The sequence below is a fragment of the Heptranchias perlo genome, chromosome 11 (genome assembly GCF_035084215.1).
Source record: "Heptranchias perlo isolate sHepPer1 chromosome 11, sHepPer1.hap1, whole genome shotgun sequence".
Lineage (NCBI taxonomy): Eukaryota > Metazoa > Chordata > Chondrichthyes > Hexanchiformes > Hexanchidae > Heptranchias > Heptranchias perlo.
The window spans coordinates 74877030-74898468 of NC_090335.1; the positions used below are offsets into that span (position 1 = coordinate 74877030).

Sequence of the window (21439 nt, forward strand, 5' to 3'; positions counted from 1 at the left end):
TGATTTTCCTTGCCCGAGCCTAGAAACACCAAGGCCACTGGCTGGGATCACTCAAACACAATCAGCTGACTCAGCACAGTCCAGGAATCGAGCTCGGAACCTCCTGGTAACTTATCTTTTACTCATTCTGCTAAAACTTCTTATTGGAATATTGTAAATGGAAATGTCATTTAAAAAATGGGAAGGTGTGTGGGTTATTAAGTTGTGCTTTCCACTTGGGAGCCCTAAGTTCTCATTCAGCCCAGAGTGACAGATTAAAGTATCCCCCTTCTCTATTATAAGCAAAGGACCCTACACCAAATAACTTTTTGCAGTCTCACTCTAGTTCCTAGTGATGGTAGGTCAACAGCACAAAACTGCTGGTAATGTCAAAATCTTGCACTTGCTCATTAAAGCTACAAGGCTAACTCATCGTTGGAAATGTCCCAGTGACACAGTAAGAGTGTCGTTCTGAGTTAGAACGATGTTGGAGTAGTGGAGAGAGAGAGAGAGAGAGAGAGAGAGAGAGAAGTGTTGGCGGGGGCGGGGGGGGGGGGGGGGGAAAGAGAGGTTTACTCTACATCTTCTCTGCTATATTTAACCTGGGGGGAACCGTGGTGCAGAAAGAATCCCATTCACTAGCAGTGACATCCAGCAACCTTGAGCACAAAAAATTTATAGAAAAAGGGCAAACAGCAAGTTGGATCGATGCCATCTGCAACACTGTTTATTCAAAGTCCGCGTAGATTAATGCAGATAGACGAGTTAAAGTGAAAAAGAATGACCTATTGTCCTCCAATATTGAGTTTTTTTCAAAATATGCTCTCATCAGACCTGCTCTTAGCTGCATTGGTTTTAGCAGCTGTGTTGTCACCAGGTTAATTTAACATATCAATACTAATAAGCTACAAGGGAAGAATCACACTTCACAACACTTCAATGTTGTGCCAATACCATTCTTGTGCGATGCTCTTAATACATCATCTCAAAACGCTTCCACCACCTATAGGATAAACCTGTAAACACCTGCACTTCACCCCAGTGTCCTACAGCTCAAAGCACTCTATCGAGGTACAGCCTGAGCTTAGACGGTATAGCTGTACCGTTTGGCTTTGTTCATAGTTCACACACCCACCATTATTACACTTTACTGAAATCCCGAAGGCAAATGTTCACACTGCTGTACTAACTCAGTACTGCCAATTGTCAAGATGCACTGTCGTCATTGCCACCTTCTCAACACTCCCACACAGTTTGTCCACCGTCTCTGGAAAGCTATCTTGTTGATGGTAGTGGGAAGGAAGTAGGTGGTGACAACTAGAGATCTAGACACTTTCTGCAAGGAAGGGTGGGGGAAGGCCAACTGAAGGGCACAGCCATAGCCAAGCGACTGTTGTATCTATTTATAGCAGAGTTCAACCAGGCCACTTGCCTGACATCTGTCTGGACCGGGGAGTGGGTGACTAGGGGAAAAGGGTGGGAGAAACCATCTCCCAAAAAACATATTGTCGGGAAAAATTACTAGCATTTACGGAATTCTCCTTCCATGATGTGCATCCTAAAAGTGTCATTGTGCCAGAGATCCCACAGGAGGAGGAGGAGGAGGAGGAGGAGGAGGCATTAGAGGAATAAACAGGGGAAACATTAAACACACAAGCAAAAAAGGTCAGTTTTTAAAACTGGAACGAGGGTTAGACATTGGCCTTTCTCCTCTGGGACCTAGCTTCAAATACAGCCAAGAATGATGGGATGAGGGTCCGCTGCCTGCTGACTGAGGGCCCAGCGAAGCATTAGTTCGTGCAGTCTCAATCCAGTTCCTAGTGTGTAAGGGCACACTGCAAAAACTGCTTCTAATTCAGTAAAGAAAAATAGCACTTCACTCAGAGGGGCTACAGCATGGCTGGTGTGAAGAAATGGGAAAGAAAAGTCACACTGTAGCGGGCACATTGTTGGAACAGGGTGGAAGAAGCTTTACCCCATAATCTCAATATTCTGCATCTCTGCCATGCTGTATAGCACCTTGACCTGGAGGGCTTGATGCCTGAAATGGAAAGTGTTATGTCCTCTGTTACTGAAAACCTTCCCCTTGAAGAGCACAAAATTAGCAAGTTTTATTAAGAATATATGAATGATGACTTGGGTAGGAAAGGAGAAAATGATTCACATATAAAGGAAATCCAATGATTTCATTTTACAGGGTTACCTGTCTTGACACTTGGAATACATCATTTATTGACCACCAGGGGATGCTACAGTGCAGGTTGGGGGGGGGGGGGGGGGGTGGGGGGGGGGGGGGAATGAGGCCTTGGCCACAATTCTATTATATTGTGTTAAAGACGAAGGTAAGTCTGACACAGGCAGCATGCACAGCCTCCAGCAACGGCCAGTCTGGCTTCAGGAGTGGCCAGCCGGTGAGTCTGAGAAATGAAACCTGGATAGCAAAAGCACAAGTGTTGCATGTATTTTGTTTTAAAAAAAAAAGCCGGTCCTTGGTCTGCTCACACGCATCTCGTGTTTGCTTTAGTGGAAGCCCACCACCGCTGCCCAGTGGGATTAGGGTCCCCAAGCCTCCAGGATAGTCCTGGAGTCTCCAGGAATGAAAGATTAATCTCCTGGACACTGCTTCCAGCAGCCCGGGTGAAAAACCATAGGGACATTAAAAAGAGTTTTTGTTTCCATTTTCTTTGAACACTTTCATTTATTAGTTATAAAAATATTGAAGATGGCGGTGGGTGGGGGCGAGAAGACAGGCTGTTCAGGTATGACAGTCTAGAATCATCCATTTGGGTAACGAGTAGCCTGTTCACTTTCCGATTGGCCGTGGGAAGGCGGGGCATCGCGAGGATGGTTGCGTCGGGTGACCAATGGTGGGTGTGTGGGGGCGGGGCGGTTGGAGGCTCAAGGGTCATGTGACGATACCTCCAGGAATAGGCCCAACCCTCAGTGGGATGCGTGCCTCAGATTATAATAATTAATTTAGTTTCCATCTGCTAAGAGTGGTGGGGTGAGTCACCGTGAGAATCATAGAAGTTTACAACATGGAAACAGGCCCTTCGGCCCAACATGTCCATGTCGCCCAGTTTATACCACTAAGCTAGTCCCAATTGCCTGCACTTGGCCCATATCCCTCTATACCCATCTTACCCATGTAACTGTCCAAATGCTTTTTAAAAGACAAAATTGTACCCGCCTCTACTACTGCCTCTGGCAGCTCGTTCCAGACACTCACCACCCTTTGAGTGAAAAAATTGCCCCTCTGGACCCTTTTGTATCTCTCCCCTCTCACCTTAAATCTATGCCCCCTCGTCATAGACTCCCCTACCTTTGGGAAAAGATTTTGACTATCGACCTTATCTATGCCCCTCATTATTTTATAGACTTCTATAAGATCACCCCTAAACCTCCTACTCTCCAGGGAAAAAAGTCTCAACCGATCCAACCTCTCCCTATAAGTCAAACCATCAAGTCCCGGTAGCATCCTGGTATATCTTTTCTGCACTCTTTCTAGTTTAATAATATCCTTTCTATAATAGGGTGACCAGAACTGTACACAGTATTCCAAGTGTGGCCTTACTAATGTCTTGTACAACTTCAACAAGACATCCCAACTCCTGTATTCAATGTTCTGACCAATGAAACCAAGCATGCTGAATGCCTTCTTCACCACCCTATCCACCTGTGACTCCACTTTCAAGGAGCTATGAACCTGTACTCCTAGATCTCTTTGTTCTATAACTCTCCCAACGCCCTACCATTAACGGAGTAGGTCCTGGCCCGATTCGATCTACCAAAATGTATCACCTCACATTTACTTAAATTAAACTCCATCTGCCATTCATCGGCCCACTGACCCAATTTATCAAGATCCCGTTGCAATCCTAGATAACCTTCTTCACTGTCCACAATGCCACCAATCTTGGTGTCATCTGCAAACTTACTAACCATGCCTCCTAAATTCTCATCCAAATCATTAATATAAATAACAAATAACAGCGGACCCAGCACCGATCCCTGAGGCACACCGCTGGTCACAGGCCTCCAGTTTGAAAAACAACCCTCTACAACCACCCTCTGTCTTCTGCCGTCAATCCAATTTTATATCCAATTGGCTACCTCACCTTGGATCCCGTGAGATCTAACCTGATGTAACAACCTACCATGCGGTACCTTGTCAAAGGCTTTGACAAGGTACCTGCTGTGCCCAGTGTCCCAAGTGCCAGCTGTAAGCATTCGCAAAGATGTCGAGAAGTCACGCACCTTCTGATTTTGAGGCACATCCTGAGGATCAGTCGGCAGCGGTACATAGTTGAGGACCAGTCTCCGAAACTCAAGCAGATTAAAGAGGGACTGAAAAGAAACAGCATGTTAGGTACAGTCAGTGCTGGAGTTTTAACACAGAGGAGACCAAACAGCTCTATGTATATACGACAAAGCGATAAATGAAAGAAAAAGACCAAATGGAGAAAGACTGATATCTATTCTCAAAGACTCGGGATTATCACCTGAAGAATGAAGGCTGAAGTTATACGAATTCTTTTTCCCCACAAAGGTTTATTGGAACATGGAATGTTTTACCGCAAATGATCTGACTGTCTCTGCTGTTGAGGGTGAGGTATGGCTATCGGGACATTCCTTAACAAACCAGACACGCAACTTTGCAACAGAGAAAAATATGCCTCAAGACAGACATATCGAGGGCAGGCTATCCGATCTGCACCGACGCGTGAAGAATGCAAGGAAGAACATATGGGCCTTATGGTGTTTTCTCATCCTTCATACCTGAACATAGCAAGGAGCCTTCCACGCTGCTAAAATCCATGTTCTGCATATATCTCAAGTTGCTGTAACTGAGGGATCTTGGTTTTGATTCAGGATTTGTCGATCAATCAGACAACAGCCATTTACAAAACTCCAGGCTCCCAAAATTCAGACAGGACAGATCAGAGGCTTAAGTGACATGAGCACAGGTAGAACAGAATTGCCGTGTGTTTCAAGTGTCCCATTGCCAGAGCTCATAGGCCAGGCATGGACCACAAACCCAGTTTGAAGATCCCTGATCAGTAAACATTTTAAGAAACACTAAGAGTGCAATTTCAAAAGGGACCTATTTGTTTACTCCTGTGTGATTTTTTTTTGCCTCTTTCCTCTTAATTGGTCTTCGCCAAGGTGAAAGATTTTAGCACATGGGCGATGGAAATTTCCATGCAGGGTGCAGCATGGCAGTGCATCATGAAAGCACGGTGCCATTGAGAGCACAGGGTAGGCGTGTGATTACTGATTCCCGAAACATCAGGCTCTAGGTCTTTACTGCATCTTGGTATGAGATGTTTGCACTTAGTGACACTTTTCAATTCCAATGCAATGACAAAATACTATTTCTAATCTGAGGAGACTCCTGTCACTTACAGCAGAGGAATCAATGGGGGGGGAGAGAGGCAGTGAAGGGAGAAGAAAGGGAGGTAAAAGAATTTTCTACATGTAAAGTAAGTGCTCCTTAATAATAATTTATAGGGCATTTCTGTACTTAACTCCTGACCCACGAGATCTCCAAATAAACATGTCAAGGTCAGTGAAAGCCCCATGAAGCTATTAATCCTCAATAACTTTTGCCAATTTGTAACTGGATCTACTGCAGTGGAACAGAATCATGATCACTTGTTTACACCGACAGTGAATGGCAGCTGATTGCAAACCGTGGGCACTTTTATAAACACATTATATTAAAGTGGAGCCGACATCGCAAAGGCTTCACTCCCCTCTCCACCTCTACCAACATCGCATGGGCATCCCCGCATCCCCCCACCGACATGGCACGGGCAACTCTCCTCCGCACCCCCCGCACCCCACCCCACCAGCGCAGCCGACATCTCACAGGTGTCTCTCCCCACCGCCCCCCTCAAGCCGACATCACACAGGCGTCTCTCCCTCACCCTCACCCCCAACCCCCTCAGCCGACATCACACAAGCGTCTCTTCCCCCCCGGCCCCCCACAGACGACATCACACGGGAGTCTCTCTCACCACCTCCAGCCCCACTGCAGCCGACATCGGACGGGTGTCTCCCACCGCCTGCCCCCACCCACCCAATATCGCACTGGCGTCTCTCCCTCTTCACCCTCCCCCACAGCCAGCATCGCACTGGCGTCTCTCTCCCCCGTGCCCCCAACCCACAGCCGGCATCGCATGGGCGTCTCTCTCCCCCCCACACATCGCACGGGCGTCTCTTTTCCACCTCCCAGCCCAGCCGACATTGCACGGGCATCTCTCTCTCTCTCTCTCTCTCTCCATCCCCCCCCATCGCACAGGCGTCTTCCCTCACCCCAGCTCTCATCGCACAGGCGTCTCTTCCCCCCCCCCCCCCCACCCCCGCAACCGACATCGCACATGTGTGTCTCTTCCACCCCCCCACCCTACCAACACTGCAAGTTGTTACGATCTGGAATGCGCTGCCTGAAAGGGCGATGAAAGCAGCTTCAGTAGTAACTTTCCGTAGCGAATTGGATAAATACTTGAAGGGAAGAAAATTTACAGGGCTATGGGGAAAGAGCAGGGGAGTGGAACTAATTGGATATCTCTTTCAAAGAGCCGGCACAGGCACGAGGGGCCAAATGGCCTCCTTCTGCGCCGTAAGATTCTATAATTCTTGGAGAACGAATAGGACGTGCCGCGTGACAGGATCAATTAACGCAGCAAGCGTGCTGGAGTAGGCTGCTCCCTTAAAAACAAGTACAACTAGTTTACATAAACAACTGAGTCACTCTGATGGTAGCAGCTACCTGATCCACCAGCTTCGGTATCACTTCCAGGCTCGCTGGTTTCTAAATCGGTTGTCGCCGGCCAATCATTCCAGCACTGGGGGGATGGAGGGAGATGGTAGAGCAAAACAAACTGTTGTGGAATATATCTGCTTTCCCCAGGAGAGCAAAACCCTGGCCTGGATCTATTCAGGTTAATACCATAAATTGTTTTGTGAAGGACTCTGCACCACAGCTCATTCAATCAGATCAAAAACAGCGAACACTGCACTCCCACTGCAGCGCTGAGGGAATGCTGCACTGTCGGAGCTGCTGTCCATCAGATGAGGGGTTAAACCGAGGCCCCGTCAGCCTTCTCAGGTGGACGGACAAGGTCCTGAGGCACTAATTCGAAGAGCAGGGGCGTTCTCTCCAGTATCCCTCAATCAACATCGCTAAAAACAGATTATCTGGTCATTATCTCATTGCTATTTGTGGGATCTTGCTGGGTACAAATTGGCTGCTGCATTTCCCTACATCACAACAGCTTCAAGAGTACTTCATTGGCTGTAAAGCGATTTGGGGCATCCTGAGGTTATGAAAGGCACTGTATAAATGCAAGTTCTTTCTTTCTTATATGAAAGAAGGAGTCTTCAGGAAAGGTTACAGCTTCCCCACTACCTCAGCCTGTAATTCAGCCAGACAAGGCAAGAAGGTGAACCTAGGTGACTCCTGCCGTACATACGTGTACGTCAATGTGAGGACAAGGTTGGGCTCGATTCCGATTCCCCTTGCAGTGGAACAGCCTGATGATTCTCATCCCTCACAGCTCACAAAGGAGAAGCGATGGCCTGGGGTGGAAGATGTTTCTGGAACCACACCCTGCACCTGTGGGATGGTAACCCCTGCCCGGGCCTCCAGGAGAAAATTACATTTTGGAGAGAAAGAACAAACCGGGCTCTCACCTGAATGACTGCACTGAACCAGCAGGTGTTTCCCACGTTCTTCAGCCCGACAGGACAGTTGTCTTGCCGCTTCCGGTCGTGTGGGTTCACCGAGTCACTCCATACCTCTCCTTGAGTCCTTTTCAAGCTGGCCTTGTTTTCTGCGATACTAGCTTCCAGCACTCTTTAGTGTCAATAAAAATAAAAATTACATCAAATACTATCAAATAAGAAATCTGTTCAGATCATACCTTAGCAAGACTAACGATCAGGTGATGCTGGGAATGAAGGAGCCCTTGTTCCGATTTTTCACAGACTGCTTCTTATTTCAGACAGAGTCTCAATTTTGAGAATCAGTCAGAACTTTAAAAAGCAGCAGCCCCGACTCTGTTAGAAAAAGTAAAAGTTAAAATGCTACCAGACCAAACTGTGAATGAGCAAACGCTAATCGAAGATATTCTAGTGCTGTTGCTCGGATTTGGGTGAAAGTGAGCTTGCAGAGTACTCATACTAGTGCCCACTGGAATTATGAAAGCCCTCCCAAATATACAATTATAGGTCTGTCCTTCTAACTTGGGCTGTGTCCAGGGAGAGCATTTTCTGCTGTGTAACACCAAAGCGAATTATTGGCAGTGGGAGCAATGTGAGGCGATGGATTTATGGTATAGCACAAGAAGCCCATCACACATTAAAGTGTACAAGGTTAGGTGGAATAATTTCCTGTAGAATTAGTACAAATGTGCTATATAAGTCCAAGGACAACACTGATACACCTAATTAATTTAGCCTTGCAAAGAATGATCAGCAATACGGCACAACACAGTCTACTCCAGATAATCTGATCATTTTTTGTCTGAAAAAAATTCAAATTATCCAGTGTTTCGAATTAAGCAACCCTGAATTAAGAGTAGACTCCATTCTCCCACTTATAAAGTTGAGAGGGATCTGAAACATGTGTATAAAAATACTTGAAGGAGAGAAATTTGCAGAGCCATGGGGAAAGAGCAGGGGAGTGGGACTAATTGGATTGTTCTTTCAAAGAGCCGACACAGGCACAATGGGCCGAATGGCCTCCTTCTGTGCTGTAAGATTCTATGTTTTTATGAAATAGTACAACATACTCCAAATTGAAGAAGCTGATTTGTAAATCCTACTGTTCCCCTAAGAATGGACAAAGTGGAATGGGTGCAGTGGCTGAAATCTGACCGACAGCATGATCCACTGATAGCAGGATGCAAGCTGCCCTTCTCTAATCACGATGGGGCAATGGGAGATGAAGTGTATTGGTGCAGAAGTTCCTTATTTTTATAATGACTTTGTGAATTTTGTGCTCATCAAAGTCAGAAATGTTAGTGCTGGGGAACTGAACACTTTCCCACTACAGGACTATGGCATCATCGAGCAATTCTAGGATTGGTTCAGCGCAAGGAGGATGCAGATTTAAACTCCCTCTACGTTGTCCCATTAAGCACCCTGGATTAGGGTGCAGCAGGGATGCCCAAACCTTTGTCTACCTGGGTTGCATTGGTATCTGATATGCCCCGGGAGGTGTCATTTATATAACCAGAACAACTTTCAACCACAGACAATAAATCATTCCCCCATCCCCTCCGAGCACAAATCTCAACCCCCCTTCTCCACCCCCAAATCGGGCCACAAGTTGTAACCCACCCCCCCCCTGAAGCGAAAGGCAAGAACTGGAAGACTCCGAGTGACAGCAGCCGCCAAATCTTTAGGTCAGAAGTAATGGAGCAACTGCTTTGGTAAATTAACACGAGCGTTAGGTGTGCTAAAACAACCGGGAGGAAGGTAGGCAACTTACATCGCAGCCCCTTTCCCATTGAGTAGAAACCACCCCCAGTTCCCCTTTGCTGAGTTCGAGGCACAATCCTCCCTCGCCGGGCATGAATCCCAGCCCCAAACGCTCCCATCACGAACTGCAAAACCCCATGCTGAGCTCAAATCGCACCCCCCCCCTCATTGAGCACAAACCAAACCAGCCCCGATGAGTAAGGTGGGTCACCTCCCCTTAGAGAGAGGATCACAGCCTCCAACTCGTGCTGCTCACGAATCACAATCAACAACAACTTGCATTTATACAGAGCCTTTCACGTAGTAGAACCTCCCAAGGCGCTTCACAGGAGTATTATCGAACAAACTTTGACACCAAGCCACATAGAGGACAGATGACCAAAAGCTTAGTCAGAGGTAGGTTTTAAGGAGTAACTTAAAAGGAGGTGATAGAAGCAAGAGGTTATGGGAGGGAATTCCAGAGCTTAGGGCGTAGGCAGCTGAAGGCACGGCTGCCAATGGTGGAACAAAGGAAGGGGGGGATGGACAAGAGGCCAGAATTGGAGGAGCTTGGAGATCTCAGAGGGCTGTAGGGCCGGAGGAAGTCAACAGAGATAGGGAGGGACGAGGCCAGAGGGATTTGAACACAAGGATAAGAATTCTAAAATCGAGGCATTGCTGGACCAAGAGCCAATGTAGGCCAGCAAGCACAGGGGTAATAGTAGAATGGAACATGGTGCGAGTTAGGATACAGGCAGCAGTTTTGGATGAGCTCATGATACGGAGGGTGGAAAGTGGAAGGCTGGCCAGAAAGCATTGGAATAGTGGAATAGTCAATCCTCTCCCCTCCTCCTCCCCCTATCACCTCTTTCTTAGACCTCCATCTCTCTTCCACCCATTTGATCCTCCTCCTGCTCTTCCTCCTCTCACTCATATGCCTCCTTCTCCCTACCCCTTTATCCAACTCAGTTATAACCCATCCTCTAACTGTTTAACCTGACTTTGGCCTTGATTATGCCACAGCACATCGACTAGTTTTAATATAATATTTGCACACTTTCCTCTTCTTCACCCTAAGGATAGGAAGCAATGTCAACGTCCTCATGGGCAAAATGTCCTAGCGACCTAAAAAGCTCAATAAACTTCAAACACACACAGCAACATATGCTCAAATGTTTAGATGATCTCATCGGCTTTGGTTTCAGATAACATTTGCGCTCATCGTGCGACTGGATACCAGGACTATCTGCAGCCAATTACTCACGCTGTCAGTAAAGTCTACTTCATGAACACAGCCATCGAGGCAAATATCTTAAGAGTCTCTCATGGGTACACAAGTACACAGATCAACAAAACCACAAAAGTTAGTTTACAGTCTCTCTATAGTATGCTTTTCAATAAACTACTACTTTCCATTAAAACAAAGTATTATGGAGGCTCCCTCTTCTCCCCTTGTAAATGCATTTCCCAGTGTCTCAGTAAGCTACACATAACAGAGGATCCAGGTTCAATTCTCCACGACGCGCTGAGTTAGCTGACCTCACCCAGAATAGCAATGACAGTGCTATTGTCCATCTCAGTAGCCCTGGGTAGGGAGAGAAAAAGTTGCCAGGATTCCCAACTCCTAAACACTATCCAATGAAGTACTGGAGTGTGGAACTCTACCCCAGAAAGAGAAAGGGTAGAATGAAGGGGTTGAGCGAAACAAGTAAAAACTGACATTGGTTCAAGTAGAGGTACTCTTTTGCGGGCGGAGTTGAGGCCCATTGATGGGACACAATAGAAGCAGTGTTGCTCTATAGCTGGTCTGCTCTACTCTATATCTAACTTGGGGAGTGCCCAACACTGATAATGGACAACAGAAGTGGAGAAGCATTCCATTCCCTTCCAAAAGGATAGCCATCCTTTTGAATAGAAAAATAATCACCCAAAAGTATTCAATCAATATATGAATTCCTTCAACATTTCCTGCCAGAACCCTCCATGCAACCTTCCTCCCGCACTAACCCCCCACAAATCTCCCAGACCCTCCCAACCAAGAACCTTTAGTTAGGTGGTGCCTTTCACCGCCTTAGGGTATCCCAAAGCACTTCACAACCAATGAATTACTTTTGAATCACTCAAAGGAGGCAAACTTCTAGTCTATCACTCTGCGTTGGATTCAAACCCAAGTCCCATTATTGAAAGAGCAGTGTGCAACAACCGATCAAGAGAGAAATTCACAGTGCCAATGCAAAAAGTTACACCAATTGACAGCTTCCAGGTACAGGATTCTTTTTAAAATTAGTTTTGCACAAAAGAAATTCTCCTCCTCTCCTGAAGGCACTGACTAATGCTGGGGCTGACTCAAACACCAACTTCTCTGGGAATGCCTCATCCAAGTGACAACGCTTCGAGCACAAGCCTGAGCAGTGAGCAACAGCAGGCTATTCAACCAGAGAGACGTCACAGCCGAGTTTGCGCCCACACACGCGCGCACTTTGTGGTCAGGAGCAGGAACTCTTGACGGGAATTTTTCTTCTGTCCCTACACTCCCAAGATCGGCTAACTGGGATTGAACCAAGGAACTTTCTATTCCTAATGGCTCAGTTCCACACCTTTGCTAATTGAACCGACAAGGTGTCTCTCTTTTCTTTGGAACGGGGAAAAGGATTCTTGAACTTTGAAAAACCCCAGGAACACAAGATAGGGATGCAGTGTTAGTCCCGTGTTTTTTGCTGAAGACCACCTCCAGCTGGTGATAGTGAAGTGAAAAAGAAAATGAGAAGCATCACAAGTAGGAGCTACGCTACTTGCAAAGGGAGACTTGGTGACCAGGCATTTTGGGGGGGGTGGGGGGAAAGCAAGAGCACTGGTGAAACACAGCAAGAAAAAAAAACACAAATAGAAAAAAGAAACTGAAGGTAGAACAAGACCAAAGGAACCAAAACTGAGACTAAAAAGAGAAACTGATAATGAATTGGGGAAGTATGTAATGCCCATCTGTATTTCACGGTTGAGGCTAACCTCATAATTCACAAGCTCGTCAGAAACATGAGCCCTGTCAGTGGAATATAAATAGGTATTACGTGCACACGTCTGGTAGGTATTCTATTTATACTGGAATGGTGCAGAAAAGACTCAAAACGTGTGAATGAAGTGTTGTCTTCGAAGGCAGTTCAGCTGCTTCCAGAGGTCTCAAGGAAGCTGTGAAAAGCAATGCGGACTGTGGCATATCGTTCTTACTTCACCGATGAAGCTTTGTCGATTGCAATGGGCAGTGGGGGAGAAGAAACACAAGAAAAGTGAAACTAAAAACCTTTGATCAGCATGACCTCTTACACAAATTGAAGAGTTACAAGCAATTTTTATTTAGTCCATCAGTTTCAGATTCGATTTCCTTTTTAACTCCTGGGCAATTCAGCCCATCGTGTCTGTGCCAGCTCTTTGGAAGAACTATCCAGTTAGTGCCACTCCCTCACTCTTGCCCGACAATTTTTTCCTTTTCAAGTATTTATCTAATTCACCTTTTGGAAGTTACTACTGAATCTGCTTCCACCACCATTTCAGGCAACGCATTCTACATCATAACAACTCCCTGCGTAAAAAAAAAATTCTCCTCACCCCTGTGGTTCTTTTGTCAATTATCTTAAGTCTGTGTCCTCTGGTTACCAACCCTCCTGCCAGTGGGAACAGTTTCTCCTTATTTACTCTATCAAAACCCCTCATAATTTTGAGCACCTTTATTAAATCTCCCCCTTAACCTTCCCTGCTCTAAAGAGAACAATCCCGGCTTCTCTACTCTCTCCACATAACTGAAGTCCCTCATCCCTGGTACCATTCTGGTAAATCTTCTCTGCACCCTCTCAAAGGCTGGGAATTTATCCTTCCTAAGACTGTGCCCAGAATTGGACACAATAATTCAGCTGAGGCCTAACCAGTGATTTATAAAAGTTTAGTATAGCTTCCTTGCTCTTGTTCTCTATGCCTCTACTTATAAAGCCAAGGACCTCGTATGCTTTTTTAATCAGTTGCTTTGCTTAAAAGTAGCTCCTGAGGCGGAATGTGAGGTAACAAATATTGATATTAAACATAGGAACATGTAAACCTGATCTCAATAAAGCAAAATGGCTGCCGTTTCAAATTTTCACAGCCACTTTTTCACTTCAGTTAAGCATAATGTCAAGTGTCCAAAATTTCTATACAACACAAGCAGTGAACATTTAGCAGTACAATTTTAGATTCTATCCTTCCAAGCCTGGAAGGTGTCTGAAGAGAGCGTGTTTTGGACTGTATAATATTACAATAAAGTGCCGGTGGTTACAGGTCTGTCAATGGTGAAGGCGGGTGTGGGAGCAATTTTGAGGTGAGTACAGAGTATCCAGCAAGGAGCATTTTAGTTTGAGTGCAGTTTTTCCCCCACAGCATATTGATACCAATGCACTAAATAAGCGCAGCAGTAACACGGTGAATGTCATCAGCACTCACTGCTGAATCAAAAATATAAAAGACTGACTTGCATGGAAGGAGGCAAAAAGAGTATTGAAGCACTAATCCATGGAAGATTCAAATATTACAGAGATAAAAAGAACACTCACCTTTGACGGTCTTTTTCTAAAAAAAAAAGTGGTTTGAATTTTTGTGCTCACGAAGCTGAGGGATCTCAGCTCGGAGTAAGTGGAACACTTGCCACTTCTATCACCCACCTGTTGCCATCAAGAACTCCGAAATCAGGTACAGCAGGGTTGGATGAACAGTACAGTCCCCCCTCTGCTCTGCCTGAGCAATGTCTAAAGCCTATAGCTCCAACCTCGGAAGAGGTTTCACACAGCAGCCTCCCTGCAAGAGGTCTATAATCCCGCGCAGAACCACGTGCAGTTTTTTCTGGGGGCTCATGTTCACTAGGAACTGAGATTATTTAAACTGATTTCATCTAGACCCTTACAGCCAGCAGACAGAAGAAACTTTCATCCCAGCAGTCTGGTGCTGAACCTAGGCCCCAGAGGTGAAAGATCAGCACCGAAACCACTGCACCCACTCGCCTAACGCCATTATATCTATTTGATTTGCGACCATTTTTCTTCCAGTTACAGCAGATCTGAAAATGATCTATTCCTCGGTACATGATTTTCATCTGTCTTTCATCCTGCTGATCACGGTTCTCCCCATCCCTCTTTCTTTGTGAGTCTTTATTTGCCAAAACACATTTTGACAGCCACATTACTTTCCATAACACCTGCCTCCAGCAGCACTGATGAAGAGCCCCAGTTAACCTATCTTTCTTTCTTTTTAGGTTTTAGCCTCTGTAAGGCCCTTCCTTCACCCTACACCCTCGATGTATTGAAATCAATGCTCATCACACTACCTCCAACTCTAACTTATTTGTTCCCAAGATGCTGTGGAAAATTCCTTGTGCGATCTTCAGCCTTTTACAACCCAACCTTGGCTTCACCTAATCAGTGCATCCAAATTTACTTACGACTCTCTCTTACTCCATTAACCTTGGCAAATTCCGAAAAAATAAGGAACTCTTATCTCAGATCATACTTTAGCACCCCTCACTGGGAGATCAGAACATGGCAGTGGGAAGTATTCACAGTCCCCCACCCTCTCATCAATCGCATTCTAATGGAGGTCCCGAGTATAAATGAAGCACACATTTAGCTAGCAGTAGCACCATTGCTACAAGTTTTTCTTTAATAAGAAGTATTTTGATGCACTTGTTGCAGCACCGATGGACCTGAGCCCCAGAACATACTTTGCAATCTCAAATCTTCAACTAATAGCAAACCAGCCTGATAATATTTAGTAATGTAATAAAAAGCACAGTACTCCTCCACAAGCACCTTTCAACCTAGTTTCAAGGGAAGGAAGGAACAGGTCTCACACTGACTTTCCATCTCTAGAACACAGGTTCAGACACAGCCCAGACTGACTGGGTGAAAGTCCCTTCAGTTTGCTGGCTGTAAGGGCCCTGTGCGAAACAAAGTTTGCACAGTCTCAATCCAGTACACTGTGGATCCACAGCACAAAACTGACCCCAATTCCGTAACTGGTGGCCACAGGCAGGACTGATGTGGGGGGCGAAGGGGGAAATAAATGTTATTCTAATGCCATAGGGGGTATTCTTCCGAGGTTGGGGCTGAGGCATATTGTTGCGACAGAGTAGAGGGAGCCTCCCTTTGCTTTTAACCCATGTTGCATCTGACCTGGGGTGCTTGATGCTGACACGACCCTGGGGGGGGGGGGGGTGGAGAATCGATTTTAACTCTGGGTGGGGTCGGTGCGTGGGGGCCCGAAGTGGGAGGCACACCCAAGCCATTTTAATTGCTAGGCGAGGGGTGGATGCTGCCGGAGACCCAAGGGAATGGTCCCCAGCATAATGTAAGTGTTAGGGGTTTTCCTAACATATGCCAGTGTGAGGAGGGAGGGGGAAGGCAGGTGTAAACAAAGAGTTAATCAGACTGTCTTGAAATCTGCTAATGTTATACTGCTACTGATTTCTCTTTATATAGTAATAGTATCCCAAGCTTGGAATGTTTGAATTCTCCGGCTAAAACTCACAAAGTTTTGTCGTATGTATTCCTGTTCGGTGTATGTTTATTAAATCTGTGACATCTGACATTCAATGTTTCAAACCCTATTTGAGGAGTAGATTAGAAGAACACACACACAATTACCCCTCCTCTAACACATGGGAGACCCAAGGATTCCTTCTGCGGCCCAGAAAATCATTCCTGCTTTTCCTGGTTCCCGCCCCCGCCTCCCCCAAAGGAATCCTCCCGAAGAGTAAAAAGATAAAACTGACCGTCGCCTCTTCTGGCCACTCCGCTGCCTCACGCAGGGTTCCTCCAGCAGGTTTGTAATTAGGCAGGCCTCCCCCCCCCAACAGAGTTAGTTAAAACAGCATCGCAGTGCTGCTGCAGGATCCTCTCCTGACCCCTCACCTACTGATGGCTTGCTCCTCGTCCGTGATGCCAGTCTCCCTGAATGCTCGGTTGGATTCCTCCAAACTCAGTGCGATTGCTCTCTGAAGGTCATCTTTGTCATCTCCAGTAAGGTCAATAACATCTGTAACCACCACAAACAAAATCCTTGAGTTAGGAACAAATTTCAAATTTATTTTGGGGGTTTGGGAGGGGGAGGGGGGGGGGGGGGTCGGTGAAGAAAAAAAGCTATTCTGGAGGGTAATAAAGACCAGTCAGTACAGGTAAAATTACAACAGCTATCTGTGCAACTACAACGACTTTGGTGAAATGTTTATATTATGTGGAAAAAAAAACCAGCAATACAATTAGGTATTCTATCCTTACAAACTAGGATTTTTTTTATCAAAGGCAAATGACTTGCAGTTTTCACAGAAAATGGAACGGAATTGCAGGACGTGATCCCTAAAACATCCCAGAAAGCCGTGTAATTAAAAATGGAATTTGGCTTACCCGGTCGCTATAAATTAGTGGCCTTGGTTGTATCTGTAGAGAATACTTTGAGCTACATAACACTTGGGTGAATACTGGTGGTTATAGGTCTGCTCACTGAGGGGGAGCAATTTAAGGTGATGGATTAAGTGCATCACGCATTACACATATCGGCTCAAGTATGATTTCTCCTGCAGAATAGAAAATAGCAAGAGCATTGAGCAGAATTGTCAATATTGGCACTGGTGTTCTAAACAATAAATCTAGTGACAGCACTGCACTTGCAGCAAGTGCATTTCATTCTCAGGGTCGAGAATATCAAAACCTCTTGATTAGGAAGAACTCAAAAGGGAAGTATTGTATCAGGAAGCAACAAGAATGAGTTCAAGATTTTTTTTTAAAAATGCAGATGCTAGAGAAATCTGAAATGAAAACAAAAAACTGAAAAGGCTGTAAATGCCCTGCAATTCAGTCAGAGAAAGACAGGTTAACATTTCAGTTGGGAACATTTATCAGAAGCGAAATGGCAGGTGGCAGGAGAAGCCTCTTGTATAGGACTGAGGAAAAAAAAAGTGGAAAGTGGGAAAAAAGCCAGGGGAAGATGAAGAACAATTTGTTTTACGCAGTGAGTTGTTATCTGGAATGCGCTGCCTGAAAGGATGGTGGAAGCAGGTTCAATGGTAACTTTAAAAAGGGAATTGGATAAGTACTTGAAAAGGAAAAAAATTGTCGAACTATGGGGAAGAGCAGGGGGAGTGGTTCTAATTCAAAGAATGGCCTCCTTTCTGAGCTGTATGATTCTACAAAAGGGAACGGCAGGTGGAAGTCAAGACTACAGACACAATGCAATGCTGTATAGAGCTGCACAGACTGGAAAGTCCCAGTTTCCATTCCTGATCTATACTGAATTAGCTTATCTGGCAGGCAGTAGGGCTATAATTGGCCTTAGCACCACTGGATCAGGGAAGGGGGGAAAAAAATTCAGGTAGGGTTCCCATTTCTGGCTCCTGCTGGAAAAATGTGTTTGTGAATGGGATCGAGCTCCCCTGTGGTGCTATCGTGCTCCATTAGAATCATAGAATCATAGAATCATAGAAGTTACAACATGGAAACAGGCCTTTCGGCCCAACATGTCCATGTCGCCCAGTTTATACCACTAATCTAGTCCCAATTGCCTGCACTTGGCCCATATCCCTCGATACCCATCTTACCCATGTAACTGTCCAAATGCTTTTTAAAAGACAAAATTGTACCCGCCTCTACTGCTGCCTCTGGCAGCTCGTTCCAGACACTCACCACCCTTTGAGTGAAAAAATTGCCCCTCTGGACCCTTTTGTATCTCTCCCCTCTCACCTTAAATCTGTGCCCCCTCGTCATAGACTCCCCTACCTTTGGGAAAAGATTTTGACTATCGACCTTATCTATGCCCCTCATTATTTTATAGACTTCTATAAGATCACCCCTTAACCTCCTACTCTCCAGGGAAAAAAGTCCCAGTCTGTCTAACCTCTCCCTGTAAGTCAAACCATCAAGTCCCGGTAGCATCCTAGTAAATCTTTTCTGCACTCTTTCTAGTTTAATAATATCCTTTCTATAATAGGGTGACCAGAACTGTACACAGTACTCCAAGTGTGGCCTCACCAATGCCCTGTACAACTTCAACAAGACATCCCAACTCCTGCATTCAATGTTCTGACCAATGAAACCAAGCATGCTGAATGCCTTCTTCACCACCCTATCCACCTGTGACTCCACTTTCAAGGAGCTATGAATCTGTACTCCTAGATCTCTTTGTTCTATAACTCTCCCCAACGCCCTACCATTAACGGAGTAGGTCCTGGCCCGATTCGATCTACCAAAATGCATCACCTTACATTTATCTAAATTAAACTCCATCTGCCATTCATCGGCCCACTGGCCCAATTGATCAAGATCCCGTTGCAATCCTAGATAACCTTCTTCACTGTCCACAATGCCACCAATCTTGGTGTCATCTGCAAACTTACTAACCATGCCTCCTAAATTCTCATCCAAATCATTAATATAAATAACAAATAACAGCGGACCCAGCACCGATCCCTGAGGCACACCGCTGGACACAGGCATCCAGTTTGAAAAACAACCCTCTACAACCACCCTCTGTCTTCTGTCGTCAAGCCAATTTTGTATCCAATTGGGTACCTCACCTTGGATCCCATGAGATTTAACCTTATGTAACAACCTACCATGCGGTACCTTGTCAAATGCTTTGCTGAAGTCCATGTAGACCACGTCTACTGCACAGCCCTCATCTATCTTCTTGGTTACCCCATTCTTCTGTTGCCACTCATTTTCTTGGCTTGCACACTAACAATGGCTGCAGGAGTTGTTGGGAGGGCTGCTAGTGCTCACAGAACTGTACTCCTGCAACAGCCCCTCAAGGGAGAAGAGGGTGTGGGTAGAGGGAGAGAAAATTGCAGGAACACCCCCTCCCACTTTCCCAAAAAGAACATCCAAAACAATGGACAGGGCAGTTTACAATGCAGGATAGGCAAAAGATGACAATTCACTCTCATCAGACCCCAATCACCTCTACATGATGCACACACACACACTAAGTAGAGGCAGAGAACTGACTCCACTTGTGTTTACAGTGGACAGAAGTGGAGCATTCACTCAGCTCCCGTTCTCAGAATAGGTTTTATGTAGAAGCTGACGCTAGCTCACATTTGGTGCAGCATGGATCATTACAAGTTTCTTGTACATGCACAATGCTGTAAACTGGATAAATGATAAGCATATCATAGGACACAAACTGATATTTGACAGTAGGATGAACTGTGTTGTTGAATTAGGGCAATGATCTCAGATAGCAGTCACTGTGTGGATCACTGTCTTGCCATTACTGCATCTTGCATGGCACTAGCAAAGTCTTTTTGGCCTCCCTCAACAGGGTACTGTGTAAGCGACAGAAGTTACAGCACAAAACGTCCATTCACTAGGAAATACCCAGCATGACCCCTGCCACTAACATCTTCAATGCAACAAACAGAGCAGTGTTGAACCAAAACCATTTTGCCTGTGCCTAGTCCCATGGGGGCAGTCAAGAGGAAGAAGCGAGCTTTGACTCCATTTCTCAGAGACCTTGATTTGGATCAGAAAGTTCATGTTGTGATGATGTAACAACAACTTGCATTTATATAGCCCCTTTAGTGTAGTAAAACATCCCAAAGCACTTCACAGGAGCGTTATCAAACAAAATTTGACACCGAGCCACATAAGGGGATATTAGGGCAGGTGGCCAAAAGAGGTAGGTTTTAAGGAGCGTCTTAAAGGAGGAGAGAGGTAGAGGGGCGGAGAGGTTTAGAGAAGGAATTCCAGATCTTAGGGCCAGCAATGATGGAGTGATGGAAATTGGGGATGCGCAAAAGGCCAGAATTAGAGGCGGACAGAGACCTCGGAGGGTTGTAGGGCTGGAGGAGGTTATGGAGATATGGAAGGGCGAGACCATGGAGGGATTTGAACACAAGGATGAGAATTTTAAATTCGGGTCATTGCCGGGCCAATGTAGGTCAGCGAGCACAGGGGTGATAAAAATGAAGCATGTGTGTCAATGATGAAGTATTTATGGAATTCTTTCTTGCTAGTCAGAGCGCACACACTATTACAATTGGCTACTGCTCACTGTTTCTGTAGAGACTACACATCTTAGTCTAGTTGATATACAAACCTCAGAACAAGGCAAACACGTAGCTTAGTTCTGGAAGGCCTTGAAAGTAATATCTTTAAGCTAAATGTAATTCACAAAGGTTTAATATTCACTGTGCAGCCAAATTTTCAGGGGGATGGTTGGTGTATATTCAGGCAAGCTGGACAGGCCAGTCTTTGGAATGTGGCCTGTCTTCTGATCAAACAATGAGGCTTGTTAAGCCTCTCCTGCGAACTATCCAGGCTCACTGTGTTCGAATTTCCTGTCCACAGAGACAGCAAAAGAATGTATCACACGCTGCGAGAATCAGACTAGAGCCTAGGACGGAAATTGAGATCGACAGTCCGATTTTAGCTAGAGATAATCAAAAAGGAAAAATAAAGTATTTATCCCACAAATAAGGATTGTGTATCACGCTTTGTTGTTTTGTGTGTTACGAAAACCATTACAGAAGGAGTTGAGAGTCTGGAATGACCACTCTGTTCAACCACATATAATCTATAAAATAAACCAGCATCTTGATTTTACATTGATCTTATCTCAGTAGTGTGCTCATCAGTTCCATCTTTCAGAAGACCGAAGCACACACTACGTTATGTACAGTCGATTACGGTATCCTGTCCACGTATCAAGGGGGTTTCAAGGTTACAGCTCCTGCTCCCCGGGTCACGTCTGGATATTGCGTAGCGAAAGTAAACTTCTGTAAGGGATGCAAGATCCACTTACAGGAGGGACCAGTCATGTTAACCCAAGAAAAATATCTAGGATAGACCTGAAGTTTGTAACGCTGCCACTCTCCTTGTGCGGAGATCTGCCTTGCAGATCTTTCAAAATGTTTGGAGCGGATCGATGGGTCAAGTCATTCCATTCGATTCGAAGCATCCTGTGTGGCAACTTACAGTACATT

At 45.5% G+C, this 21439-nt stretch overlaps 1 protein-coding gene across 2 annotated transcripts in view; it reads right to left on the minus strand.

Moving 5' to 3' along the window:
* The window catches only part of usp25 (ubiquitin specific peptidase 25), a 148580-nt gene that overhangs the window by 96418 nt on the left and 30723 nt on the right, over nt 1-21439 (minus strand). For both annotated transcript variants that reach the window (XM_067993372.1, XM_067993371.1), the window contains 3 exons: nt 16374-16497; nt 7678-7840; nt 4237-4326 (listed from right to left, as the gene is read on the minus strand). In XM_067993372.1, the coding sequence (XP_067849473.1) occupies nt 4237-4326; nt 7678-7840; nt 16374-16497 (377 nt within the window). The remainder of the gene's footprint in view (nt 1-4236; nt 4327-7677; nt 7841-16373; nt 16498-21439) is intronic.